General features: G+C 41.4%; 1 protein-coding gene across 1 annotated transcript; it reads right to left on the bottom strand.

Annotated features, from left to right (window-relative positions):
• Window positions 1-1779: 1779 nt before the first annotated feature.
• On the bottom strand, window positions 1780-11733 carry sdha (succinate dehydrogenase complex, subunit A, flavoprotein (Fp)). The gene is made up of 15 exons (XM_079227115.1): window positions 11652-11733; window positions 10909-10992; window positions 10442-10603; window positions 9621-9764; window positions 8969-9133; window positions 8726-8874; window positions 8471-8595; window positions 5435-5603; window positions 5153-5348; window positions 4869-5040; window positions 4511-4629; window positions 4264-4375; window positions 3340-3470; window positions 3103-3216; window positions 1780-2994 (listed from the first exon to the last, which is right to left on the bottom strand). Exons 1-15 carry the CDS (start codon window positions 11712-11714, stop codon window positions 2908-2910), a joined length of 1992 nt encoding a protein of 663 aa, XP_079083241.1. The 5' UTR covers window positions 11715-11733; the 3' UTR covers window positions 1780-2907.
• Window positions 11734-12213: the final 480 nt, after the last annotated feature.

Here is a 12213-nt window from a genome sequence, read left to right as displayed (position 1 = left end):
CCATCTCTCCAGTTGCCAGATTATTTCACCATTTCAATTAGTATGTTGACTCTGGGCCTCTTTTAGTCCTCTCAACGATTTAGACTACTCTTATGCTTTACATTGTTACTAACTCCTGTTCCCTGTGCCCAGGATTCCGTGCCTGCATTCCTGCCCAACCGCCACGGCTCATGTCACTTCACCGCTCAACATGCATTCAACTCCTGCTATACCCAAATCATCTGTGTTTAGTAAATAAAGTCCATTCCGTCACCCTACCTTGACGTCCCTGTGTCTGCGCTTGGGCCCAGCCAAAGCCGAACCCTAACAATATAACTATGAATATTAATGTATCTTTGTCCAAAATGACTAAAAAGACAAACACTTCCATTAAGCTTAATGTGTAGATTCTCAATTTCGGCAATCAATTTGATAATACGTCGTATTATATGACGTCTTAATGGGCATAGCAGAGGTGCCCCTGAACAATAATCCATTGCCAATTTACAAATCTAAGGATCTGTTTTATAGTTGTTTGAATTTAGTGAAATTGTAGATATCATTATTTAATTTAAGCAGACTTTGCATTCACTTTTCTCCAAAACTCTACAGTAATATCTAAAGGCCATGCACATGTGCATAGCAGAGGTCCCTCTGAACAAGACTGCAGTGGAATTTCAATATACAAATCTAAGGATCTGTGTTTATAGCTATTTCAATATTGTGAAATTGTGAATATCATTATGAAATTTAAGCAGACTTTGAATTAAATTTTCTCCAAAACTGTACAGTAATATCTGGAGGCCTTGCACGTGGACACAGCAGAGGTCCCCCTGAACAGTACTGCAGTGGAATTTCAATATAAAAATCTAAGGATCTGTTTTTATAGTTGTTTGAATATTGTGAAATTGTGAATATCTATTAGTTTGAACGCTGCTTTTTGTGCTATCCATGCCACCGTACACCACCATACCGTAACACCAGGAATAGACGGTCATTTATGTTCATGCGGGCGGCTCACTCGGCGGATGTGGGCTCACTTGACCGCATAGCAGTGCAAGCTGTAAACATCCATTTTCTGCACCTACTTGATGTTGTGAAGCTCAAGCCACATTGCAGTGACTTCCATCATGTGTGCTCTTACTAATATTTGCTTTTAGGGGAGGTGTACTGAGTTTTCAGTTATGAGACCATGGTTTGATAACCACACAGGGAATGGCACAATGGTAAACCCAGTTTTCTTTTTCCTTTCTTTAACTACCTCCATCCCTTTCAGCACTGACACTGGCACTTGGCTTTTACAGATGGTCAGGATATGAAATGGGATCAGTTAACTTCATTGTGTGTTCAGTGATGATCGACTTCCTCCTGCAGAACTTCCAGTAAGAAAAAAAACCTGGTTAACAACTGGGCGGTAACAGGACTGCACCACTCACCATCATACTGCCCTTTATCGGATTAATGTTACACAACACTATTGATGTGAAAAGATAACGCTCAGGCATTACAAAGGAGCAGCCAGAGAGAACATGTCAACAAGCCTATAAAGCCGCTGCAGCGCGTCTGGCTCAACAACGTGCTGTCTGCTGCCTCTCACTGGCCATAAACAAGCATTGGATACATTAACCAAGTCTTTGAGACTAGAAAAGTAAAATATTGAATGTGTGTCTAAGATAGTCAAACAAAATGTAACATGGTTAAGTAAATGTGGGATTGAGGGAAGGGCTATATTACTGCATAACATTAAAATATGCAGGTGTCTGTGTTGCCCATTGTTCAAAGACGAGACAAATACTCTTTCTATGCTTTATTGAACAAATGCAAATGAGTACAAATGGAAAATGAAGTCAAACCTTTTTAAAAACAGGCAAATAAATGAAGTCTCCCTTTCAGCGGTTAAGTACAGTACAATATGTCAAGAGTGTATCCTTCAAAGTAATTTGTGGAGTTCCAGTTAGTTGATATTTCCCATCAATTCCACAGTTGTGTTTAATAAAAAAAACACCCTTATCTCAAGTGCTCTTGAAGTACTTGGAGCTGGTGGCAATGTTGGTGAGCAGAACAATTCATTACTTTTGGAAGAACACTGGTCAGCAACCTAAAACAATGTGTGTGCATCCCTGACCCACACCAAACCTTCTGTTTTCAGAGAAGGCCACAGCAACACCAAATGTATAAAGAAGCCATTGCACCAACAGATGTGACACCGTATTTTGGTGAAATACACTCATTATGCTGCTTTATTCAGTTAACTTAAGAACTACAGATAACTGAGCGTCAATTAAGTCTACCAGCTGATTATGTACTGCGCATAAAATAGATGATGTACTTGGTAGTTTGGACCGCACGCATGAAGTATCACAAAAAATGAAGGCCATACTGAGTGAGGACAGACTAACTCATACATCAAGTATAACTCGTGATGTTTATTGTACATTTAAGCAATATTTACAGACTTAAAACTTCCCTCTGTGGCTTGTGCATTTCAAATTGAAATCATTTCCACAATCTCTTCACTTTAGAAAGCGAAAGGAGAGAAGTTATAATTGAAGAATGCAACACAAGATTTGAAAATCAGACTATGGTGTCATCACAGAAAGCCAAACTGGTGCAACACACATACATATTTCTTGTCCTTCAGCTGGCGGCTGGAAAGTCACCCACAAGTGCGAGTGCCTCATAATATATATACAAGATCCACGTCGAAATCTATTTGCTGCACGCAGATTAAATCAAGGCAAAAAACACAGAAACAAGGAAGGTGAGACAAAGGTATGGAGTTTGAAGACAAGACAGTTTTGTATTTAACCATTTTAAATGGATACACGAGCGACCATAAGCATAGCTTGTCCAAGATATAATAATCTTCATAAATAGGGTATGAATGAAAGAATTGCTTAGAAGGGGTTAGAGGAGATGGAGATCTTCTTAGTAGGAGCGGATGGCAGGAGGGACGTGGGCACAATCCTCCTCGTTCAAAGAGTGGTCAATAACAGGGCGGTACTTCAGGGTCACCTGTGACGAGACAAAAACAATGGATACATTATACATTACTGACTATTTAGGCCTGCAAAGTTAATAATGGTTAATAAGTGTCACAACACACAGTGAGTGGGATTGTACCTTTCCAGTTTTAGGGTCAACGTAGGACATGGTGTGTTTCCTCCAGTGCTGCTCGTAGGGCACCGCCTCCTGACCCTGCAGGGGCTTTGCGTAGTCAAACTCGTCGACGCGGTCCTGGAGAATAGGAAAGAAAAACAATGTCAGCTGCAATACAGAGTGAGGAGTTATTTACTCCGCTATCAACAAACGCAAAGACAAAGAAACACATATACACAGATAAAGTATGGTACGATTGACCTTGAAGTCCTCTCTGGCGTGGGCTCCCCGGCTCTCCTTTCTCTGCTCAGCAGAGTGGATTGTCTGGACGGCGTTCAGCATCAGATTCTGCAGCTCCAAACTTTCCACCAGGTCTGTGTTCCACACAATGCCTGGAGGAGCGAGAGGGGAAGGTAATCAAGTTCGTCCCCATAGGCATTGAGCTTAAACATATGACTGAAAGCTGTAGATGTATAATAATTTACTATGCCTTACACTGTAAATAAGGAATGTCTATGTGTAAACTATGATACTTAAGAATATAAACAATAAGGGGAAGTGAACCTTGTGAAATTGTGTATTCGTATCATGGGGAAGGTTTAGTTAGTGTGTTCACATAGGAGATGTTGTAGGTAGGCCGGGAATGTGAAATCAAGATGAGCCATAGTTTTGCTCAAAATGGGGGCCGTGCCAGGTACCCCCAGTACTGAAAAACAACTTCTCCAGGGGAGAGAACTTGTGCTCAGTTACAGAGGGGTGGAGAGATGACGTCAAGTACCAGGAAGCAGAGCGTGCTGAGGTACCACCTCTGAACCAACCCAGATGCTGCCTCCACCTCTGTTAAACTTATAACCATTTGCACGCTGTATAGCTAAGCCAATGAGAGGCGACGACGCCCATTATATTGATCTATAATATCAAATGTTTGATAGAATTTGAAGGCTAGACAGTTAACTGCCGTTAGATATTTGGTGGGCTGTGGACGCTGTGTTTTGTGCACCTTCGTATACACTGTACCATCAACTTTTGATTAAATCTGTTTTATTATAACTTACTGAATCCAGAACTATTTCTTCGAGTCTACCACCCAAAGATTTTTTAACATAAAGCCATGACAAATACTATGGCACCTCTTTGCAGAAAGAACTGTAAACAGACGGACAGTCACACACATTGGTGATTTACCTCTGTCAAAGGTCTTGATGTCATCCAAGGTCTCGTAAATGGCGTCCATCTTGTCACATCCCTCCTTCAGAACGGAGCCGGTACGGAACACTGCAGCATGGGCCTGCATGGTCTGTAGGGGAAGGCAGGAAGAGACGGCTACAGCAGTGTAATGTACAGTGACTTAATCTGTGCTTTTGTGGCGTTTGATCCCGTGTACCTACACTTTTGTTAAAAATGTTGTTTGTGTGCACGCTTGTGTGTGTACCTTCTGCATGTTGAGCCTGATCTCGGAGGTTCTCAGGCTTCCGTTGGCGAACCTTAGCTTGTCCAGGTTGGCAACAGACTCCTCTCCTGCACTGGGCGCCAGAGGGGACAGTTTCTCTCCTGAAGGGCAAACAACAAGAACCAGAGTCAGCTGTGCAGAAAGCAAGTAAAGTGTACTACTGATGTCAGATATCCTGTCTGTAAAGCACGCAGATGTTGACAAAGTAGTGGTGTTATTTGATAGCTAATATTCATCTTTTTTTTGATCGATACAGACATTGTAGTGTCAAATATGAAAAAACAATGCAGCGCTAAAGAGACTCTTCATGCTAATAAAACTAATGAACAGAGGTCATCACCGGGTTTGTGCTCCTCAGCGATGGTGAGGGCGCAGGCTCTGCCGAACACCACCAAGTCCAGCAGAGAGTTAGCTCCCAGCCGGTTAGCACCATGGACACTGGCACATGCCGACTCGCCGCAGGCATACAGTCCAGGAATTACCTTGTCATTTCCTTCGTTATGAGTTATCACCTGATTGGGAGAAGAAAAAATGAAAAGACGTGTCACTTTGTCGGTGAAGTACATGAAAGAGAGTGAGAAGTAAATGTGTGTGGATCTACGCGACTGCTCACACATGGCCTACCTGTCCCTTGTAGTTTGTGGGTATTCCTCCCATGTTGTAATGAACGGTGGGCAGGACAGGGATGGGTTCTTTAGTGACGTCGACTCCTGCAAAGATCATGGCTGTCTCGGAGATACCAGGCAGCCTTGTGGCCAGCTGCTGGGGAGGCAGGTGGTGAAGCTGCAGGTACACGTGGTCCTTATCTGGACCAACACCCCTGAGGGAACAAAGTCAAATATGAAGATACGATGAAAGTCTGTGCATGAATTATCACTTTTTGCATACACAGTTCTATCTCTTTACCTGCCCTCTCTGATCTCAATGGTCATGGAGCGGGACACCACGTCTCTGGAGGCCAGGTCTTTGGCGTTGGGTGCGTAGCGCTCCATGAAGCGCTCTCCCTCACTGTTGATCAGGATCCCTCCCTCACCACGGCAACCCTCTGTGATCAGACAGCCAGCACCGTAGATCCCTGTAAAGGTTCATGTGTTAAAAAGGGACTCGCATTTGGCAGAAATAAGGAACACAGTTCTGTTAATCTTTGTCAATACAGATATTGCAGACACAAAATAGCTGTGTTGTAGTTTGCTAACTTTAAATGTCATCCTGTTTAAGATAATTGTGTTAAAGAAAATGCAAAGAAAATCCTTCATAGTACTAACTTCATCCCAGGTATGATTAATATCAAAGATTTGAAACGCATTGCAATACAAAGAAGCCTACGGTCGACATTGTGACCATAAAATCCTCAAAGCTTTATCGGTATGACACAATATTGTCTCGATAAAAACTAATGTGTGTGCTTTATTTACTTAACAGTGATAAGTGTATTCACGTTGACATTTACACAATTAAGTTTTCCAGAGGACCAGAATTGTTTTTCGTGCTCATATTTATTCAATGCATTAGTTAGAAAAGGGAATACATAAGAAATCAAGATCGTTCTTAAATAAAGAATCCAGTCAGCCTTGTTTAGCTACTACTTGTTAAGCGTTTTTTATTGTTCCATTATGTTCCACAATAAAAAGAAATGACTAATGAGAAAGTCTTCATCATTCTGATAACCTTTTCTTCATTAGTCAATGGCTTTTATGGATACCCTAGAACAGGGGTCAGCAACCTTTCCTATCCAAAGAGCCATTTTGCCCTTTTTTCCACACAAAAAACAATTGTCTGGAGCCGCAAAAGCTATTTGATATCACAGCTTCTGAAGTTTTATATAGTCATATTATACATACAAAAAAACTATAGCTTGTTGTATTTATGAAATTATAGAACAAGAATAAAGACATTTTTTGACATTGTATTGCTATTTTACCTGTTTATAACTATCAAACAAAAAATAGTCATGTGTCGGCTACATTAAGGTCCATTAAAAGCACAACTATGCAGATCTTGAATACTGTCTATATTTGTGGCTCAAGTGTTTGTCCTGTAACCACAAGGTAGCAGGTTCGATACCTGTCCTCTTCACGTGAGTTTTACATTTTAAACGCATATCTTTTGCTTAGTTTACACTACTATTATTCACTACGCTGGACTTTTAGAGCACCGCAAACGGAGGAGGACGGATCCATTTATACAAACTGAGTAAAGTATATTTACTTTGCTCAGTTTGCTGCAGCAGTTGAGGAATCACTCTTCTGCAGCTTGATACTTTTTAGCAGATGCTTGTTCTGGAAGAGTCTTTCAACATTAAATGTTTTGTTGTTTACTAATTTCTCGCCACATATCAAGCATACAAGTCAGCCAGCGTCGTTGGCAGTGAAAGCAAATTAATATGTCCACGCAGAATTAAACGCTCTTCTTGACTTTTATTTTTATTTATTTATCCGTTGATAGTTTAGCGAGGGCGAGGCTCTGAATCACGAGTAGCCACCTGCAGGGGAAGAGGCTTGACAGCGACGTAACAGGATGTGATGCACATTTTAGTTAAATAAATATTTAAACATTTATTTTTATTTTCAGTGACCCAATATGACCTAAAACTCCAAGATAAGAGGAGTTCCCTTTGAAGGTTTTTCCACTGGGCTAAAAAAAAAACGTCTTTTTTTTTTCGTCAAAGCCTCAGGGAGCCGCAACAGACGGGCTAAAGAGCCGCAGGTTGCCGACCCCTGCCCTAAAAGATTGGACTTGTATTAAGAAGGTATGCTGCATTTATGTTAAACAACTTGCAAAGTTGGTGCACCACATATAAAAAGGCGAGACCACTCTGCAGTGGCTGAGCCTTTGGAGACCTCCGACAGGCCACATTACTGGGGGACTGAGGAGTCGGTGTCAAATGTCCAGCAGGAACCAAAATAAGATGACCACTTGTCTTTACCCAACAGCTCAATGTAAACAGGGAGTCCTGAACAGACTCATGGATCAGTCCAGAATTAGAGAGCTGAAATAAATGTATGCCAGACTGACCTATTAACCTAAAAGTCCTGCTAGTGTAAATAAAGCAGAAACGTTACTGTCCCATATAGTAAATGGGACAAAAGGCATTGAATTGTTGCACTAACAAGTTGTCCAAGCATTACACCAGAGTTCATTAGTAGGGATGGGTATCGTTTGGGTTTTTTCCGATACCGGTGCTAAACCGATACTTTTAAAACGATACCGGTGCCTAAACGGTGCCTGAACCGATACTTTTTTATTGCCAAGGCAATTTTTTTTTTTTCAAATTGAACAATATTATGAACTGTTTAAAGTATACTAGAGAATAAATAAGTACATACAAAACACTTGACTTCAAACTGCAGCTTCAAACCTTTTAACTTCAAACTATAAAAATATATATTTAAAAAAAGAACAGTCAGGTGGCCTGATGGGACCGTGTGCAACAGAACTCAGACACTGTTGGATTCTACAAACTGCTGCTTTACTATAACTTTACAGAGTAGTGTAAAAAAAAAAAAAAAGGATTTAAATCGGCTCAGGCACAGGAACCGGAAGCCAGTATGGCACCGGTTCTCGGTACCCAACCCTATTCATTAGTGCTCACACCTCTAAGTGACTCTTAATAAGTATGTGGTGAAATTAAAACGAAAAGAGGAACAGAGAATGGCAATAACTTTCAAACATGAGGACAAAAAGGCCGAGAATGAAACACAGTTGACACCATTCGTCTCATCACACCTTTACAGCCAGACATAAAATAACGGACTTTGAACGGTCATTGATAGAATTCATTGACTAGTTGACACTGTCATAAATAATCTAGACATGTCCTTAAAGTATATATGTAGCTGCTGCTATGTGGCCTTTCAAAATAAGATTCTGCTTTTACTCTGCAGCCGTCACGCTTCAGTAGGGAAATGTTATGACTTGGGTTAATACGTTTATTTTTCTTACCAGTAGGATGGAACTGTACAAACTCCAAATCCTGGCAGGGCAGGCCAGCTCTGGTCACCATTGCATTTCCATCTCCTGTACTAGTGTGGGCAGATGTGCAGCTGAAATAGGTTCTTCCATAACCCCTGGAAGGAAAAGATACAACTCAATTATATTATATTGACTCTCAAACTATGGCAGTTAGTTGAAGTAAGGGTGATTAATGAAGACAAAGTGTGTGTATTCTTTTCCGGCAACAGTGAATGGTATACCTACCCAGTAGCAATGACGGTATTCTGGGCTCTGAAGCGGTGAATAGATCCGTCCTCCATGCAGAGAGCAATCACTCCTTTACACTCTCCATTTTCCATCAGCAGATCCAGGGCAAAGTACTCCACAAAGTAACTGGTGTCGTAACGAAGTGACTGAACAGGAGACAGAAGGTCAAAAGGGTAAACCATGGTACTTAATGTATGAGCTGAGTGGAAGAAATGATGGAGAACAAGTGTGAGGACTTACCCGTCCATAAAGTGTATGCAGGAGAGAGTGTCCTGTCCTGTCTGCTACACAGCAGCAGCGGTGGGCCTGGCCTCCTTTTCCAAACTTCAGACTCTGACCTCCAAAAGCTCTCTGGTAGATCTTCCCATCTTCAGTGCGGCTGAACGGCATGCCGAAGTTCTCCAGCTGGAAAAGAGCAGCATGTTGTTGAGATTTGCGGCAATGTCGTATTTTTTGTGGACAAAGCCTTTGTGATGCTAGAAAGAAAATGTGTTCATGAAAAAAAAAGAAAAACACTCGTACTAACTGTTTGTTCCTGTCATGTATCGCCCAGTGATAAGGGCCTTTGCCGAACCGTAACTCCTCTGTATTGTCCCAGCCCGAACACATACGTCTACATAGTGTTAAGTCAAATAGAAGGTATATTGTGTGCATTGGTTTAAGTTGCTTTCTTCACAAACCTCTTAATTTTAGATGCAGATTTAACAAGGATATATCCATATCTTATGAAACGCAAACTCATATCCTGGACTGAGAAGTACTTGTGTGTGAAATGTTTTTTAAATCTAAATTGAATGTTGTATATTCTAATTTAATGAATTACCTTCTCTTTTAGTGCTAAAAAGCCAGCAACTGTCAGCAAACAACCACTGATGTGTATGTGAGCCCTTACCTCCACTACGGCTGCAGGTGCCTGCTCCGTCATGTAGTGAATAGCGTCCTGGTCTCCCAGCCAATCAGATCCCTTCACTGTATCGTAGAAATGCCACCTCCAGTCATCTCCCTCCATGTTCCCCAGAGCTGCATTGATCCCACCCTGTAAATCAGGTTAATATTCAATAATTGAATACAATTGATCATGACGCTTTGGAGTTGCATAAGACATCTGTATTGCGAGTTTGTTAAAGCCCCGTCTAATAAATGCAGAATGTGAGCCTCATGAAATTCTGGAGAGACAGACAATGAACCAGATCTGGTGTCCTGGTGTAGACTGAACAATTTAAAGTTCAGCGCTCTAAAGATAGTGGAGATAGTTGGGGATTTCCACAAGAACACCCCCCCCCCCCCACCCTGTGTGAATCCCTCGTTGATGCTTGAATCCTTCTGCTTCCTGGGCTCTACTATAACTCAGGACCCTCAAGTGGGAGCTAAACATCAGCTCCATCATAACGTAGACTCAGCAGAGGATGTTCTTCCTGAGGCAGCTGAAGAAGTTCAACCTGCCAAAGACAATGATGGTGTACTTCTACACTGCCATCATGGAGTCCATCCTCTGCTCCTCTATCAGCGTCTGGTACGCTGCAGCCACCGCCAAGGACAAGGACAAGGGCAGGTTGCAGCGCATCACTGTTATTTGTTTACCATATATTTATTGACATTTACATCTTTTTCATTTTTAAAATTGTACCAATCACCGAGACAAATTCCTTGCATATGTAACATACTTGGCAATAAACAGTTCTGATTCTGAACACTTTAAATGAGTTATTATACCTGTGCAGCGACAGTGTGAGACCTGGTGGGGAAGAGCTTGGTGACGCATGCCGTGTTGAAGCCAGCCTCGGACAGGCCAAAAGCTGCCCTGAGTCCTGCTCCTCCAGCTCCTACCACCACAGCATCAAACTCATGATCCACAACTGGGTACTGAGTAGAGATCTGAAAACAAAAAGGAGAGAAGTCACTAAAAAGCATCCAATTAAGTAGCTTTCCGTTTAGTCAGAGAATGTATAGTTCAAGATCAGTTTGAGACCATAATTGTTTAGTCCATAATTGTTTAGTCACAAAATGTAGAAACTTTAATATTGACATCCAATGAGCAAAATAAACACGTACAGACTCAGAGTTTTACGATTAAAAAAAGCAAATAATGTACAATACTGTACCTTAACATGCATCCACACTAATCACCCTAATACATGTTAATCTTACATTTAAAAAAAAGAAGAGAAAACGTAACTCACATTATCTGATACTTTGGTACTCGTCTTCTTGCCATAGATAGAGAAGTGAAAATTTCTGGATCCCTGAACTGCAGCGGCAGGGACCTGGCACAAAAAAAAAAAATATTAATGAGGAAATCAAACAACAGCAGCACCATTGCCACGCCTTTAAAAACCCGCCTATATAACTACTGCCATATTTATTCCCATATTAAAAGAAAGCTTTAACGTTACATTTATACTCCTTGTAACACTTGCATAACAATCCATACATTAGCATTCATATCCGTAATTAGTTAGCGCACTTTGTAATTGATGGACGTTTGTACCTAACAATGATCTGATGGTTGTCAAATTAGTTTGCCTTTAGGTGCCTTTGGGTAGTTTTGCATCGTTTCCTTTAACACATGGCTAGCTAACGCAGCGGCTACAACTGTTTTCCACAAGGGCAACTGAAGGGACATCCATGTTGGAAAACCACAGGAATGTGGACAGCTTAATGAAAACATTACTTTCTGTGTGTAAAGAGAAACAACTAGAGATGGCACAGCTACATATAACTACTTGTTGAACTGGCATGATAGCTTTTCTTTGTGGTGTCACATTGAAACACCCTCAGCTAACTACATAACATAGGTTACGCAAGTCGGAATCTGCCAGTTACGAAAGCTGTGCAGCAGAACTCCTCCGTTCAGCGTAAAACACACAAAAACAGATCGCATACAGATATATGAAAGCTTTACTATCCAAATATTAATACTCACTGCTTTGGTTTTAGACAGCATCCTCTTGGAGAGGAGTTGGGAGGCAGCGCGAACACTCGCCATATTGTCAGCTGAAGGGGCGATTCTGAGTCACGGCGGGGATAAGATATTCCGTAGCAATGGGAGAAACCACTGTCCGAGAACGGGGATGTCACTTATGTCCCACCTCATGGGTATTCTTTATGACCCGTATCAACGTAATTAAACTGAACAGACAGTACTTGTATTCGCACAATGCTTCCAGATAAACCCACAACACATTTAATTATAACACGTAATGGGGTTTTTATAGTGACGTTCCATGAAATACCCCCAGTCGGTAAAAATGGACTGCTGGAGCGTAATATTGTATAAGCAAACAGAGTGTGCAGGGAACAAATGTATAAGTGACCTAGACTTTGCATTCAAGGTGAGACACAGCACCATATATCTTACAGACGTACGCCGACCTGTAGTCGGACTTACAACATCCGTATGTCCCGTGTTATGTTTGTGTATTAAATACTCTAGAGAGCATGAGCCAGCAAGCTAAACGCCAGCTAGCATGTTAGCTCACAGCTAG

This window comes from Taurulus bubalis (genome assembly GCF_910589615.1).
Source record: "Taurulus bubalis genome assembly, chromosome: 12".
In the NCBI taxonomy this organism is placed as follows: Eukaryota; Metazoa; Chordata; class Actinopteri; order Perciformes; family Cottidae; genus Taurulus; species Taurulus bubalis.
This window is presented reverse-complemented; position numbering and strand designations above follow the sequence as displayed.

Excerpts from the sequence above, each read along its gene's own strand:
- sdha (XM_079227115.1), bottom strand. The coding sequence starts at position 11,714 with ATGGCGAGTGTTCGCGCTGCCTCCCAACTCCTCTCCAAGAGGATGCTG. Across the intron at positions 8,875-8,968 it reads TGCATACACTTTATGGACGG|TCACTTCGTTACGACACCAG; the intron begins GTAAGTCCTCAC and ends TCTCCTGTTCAG. Across the intron at positions 4,376-4,510 it reads TCAGGCTCAACATGCAGAAG|ACCATGCAGGCCCATGCTGC; the intron begins GTACACACACAA and ends CTTCCCCTACAG.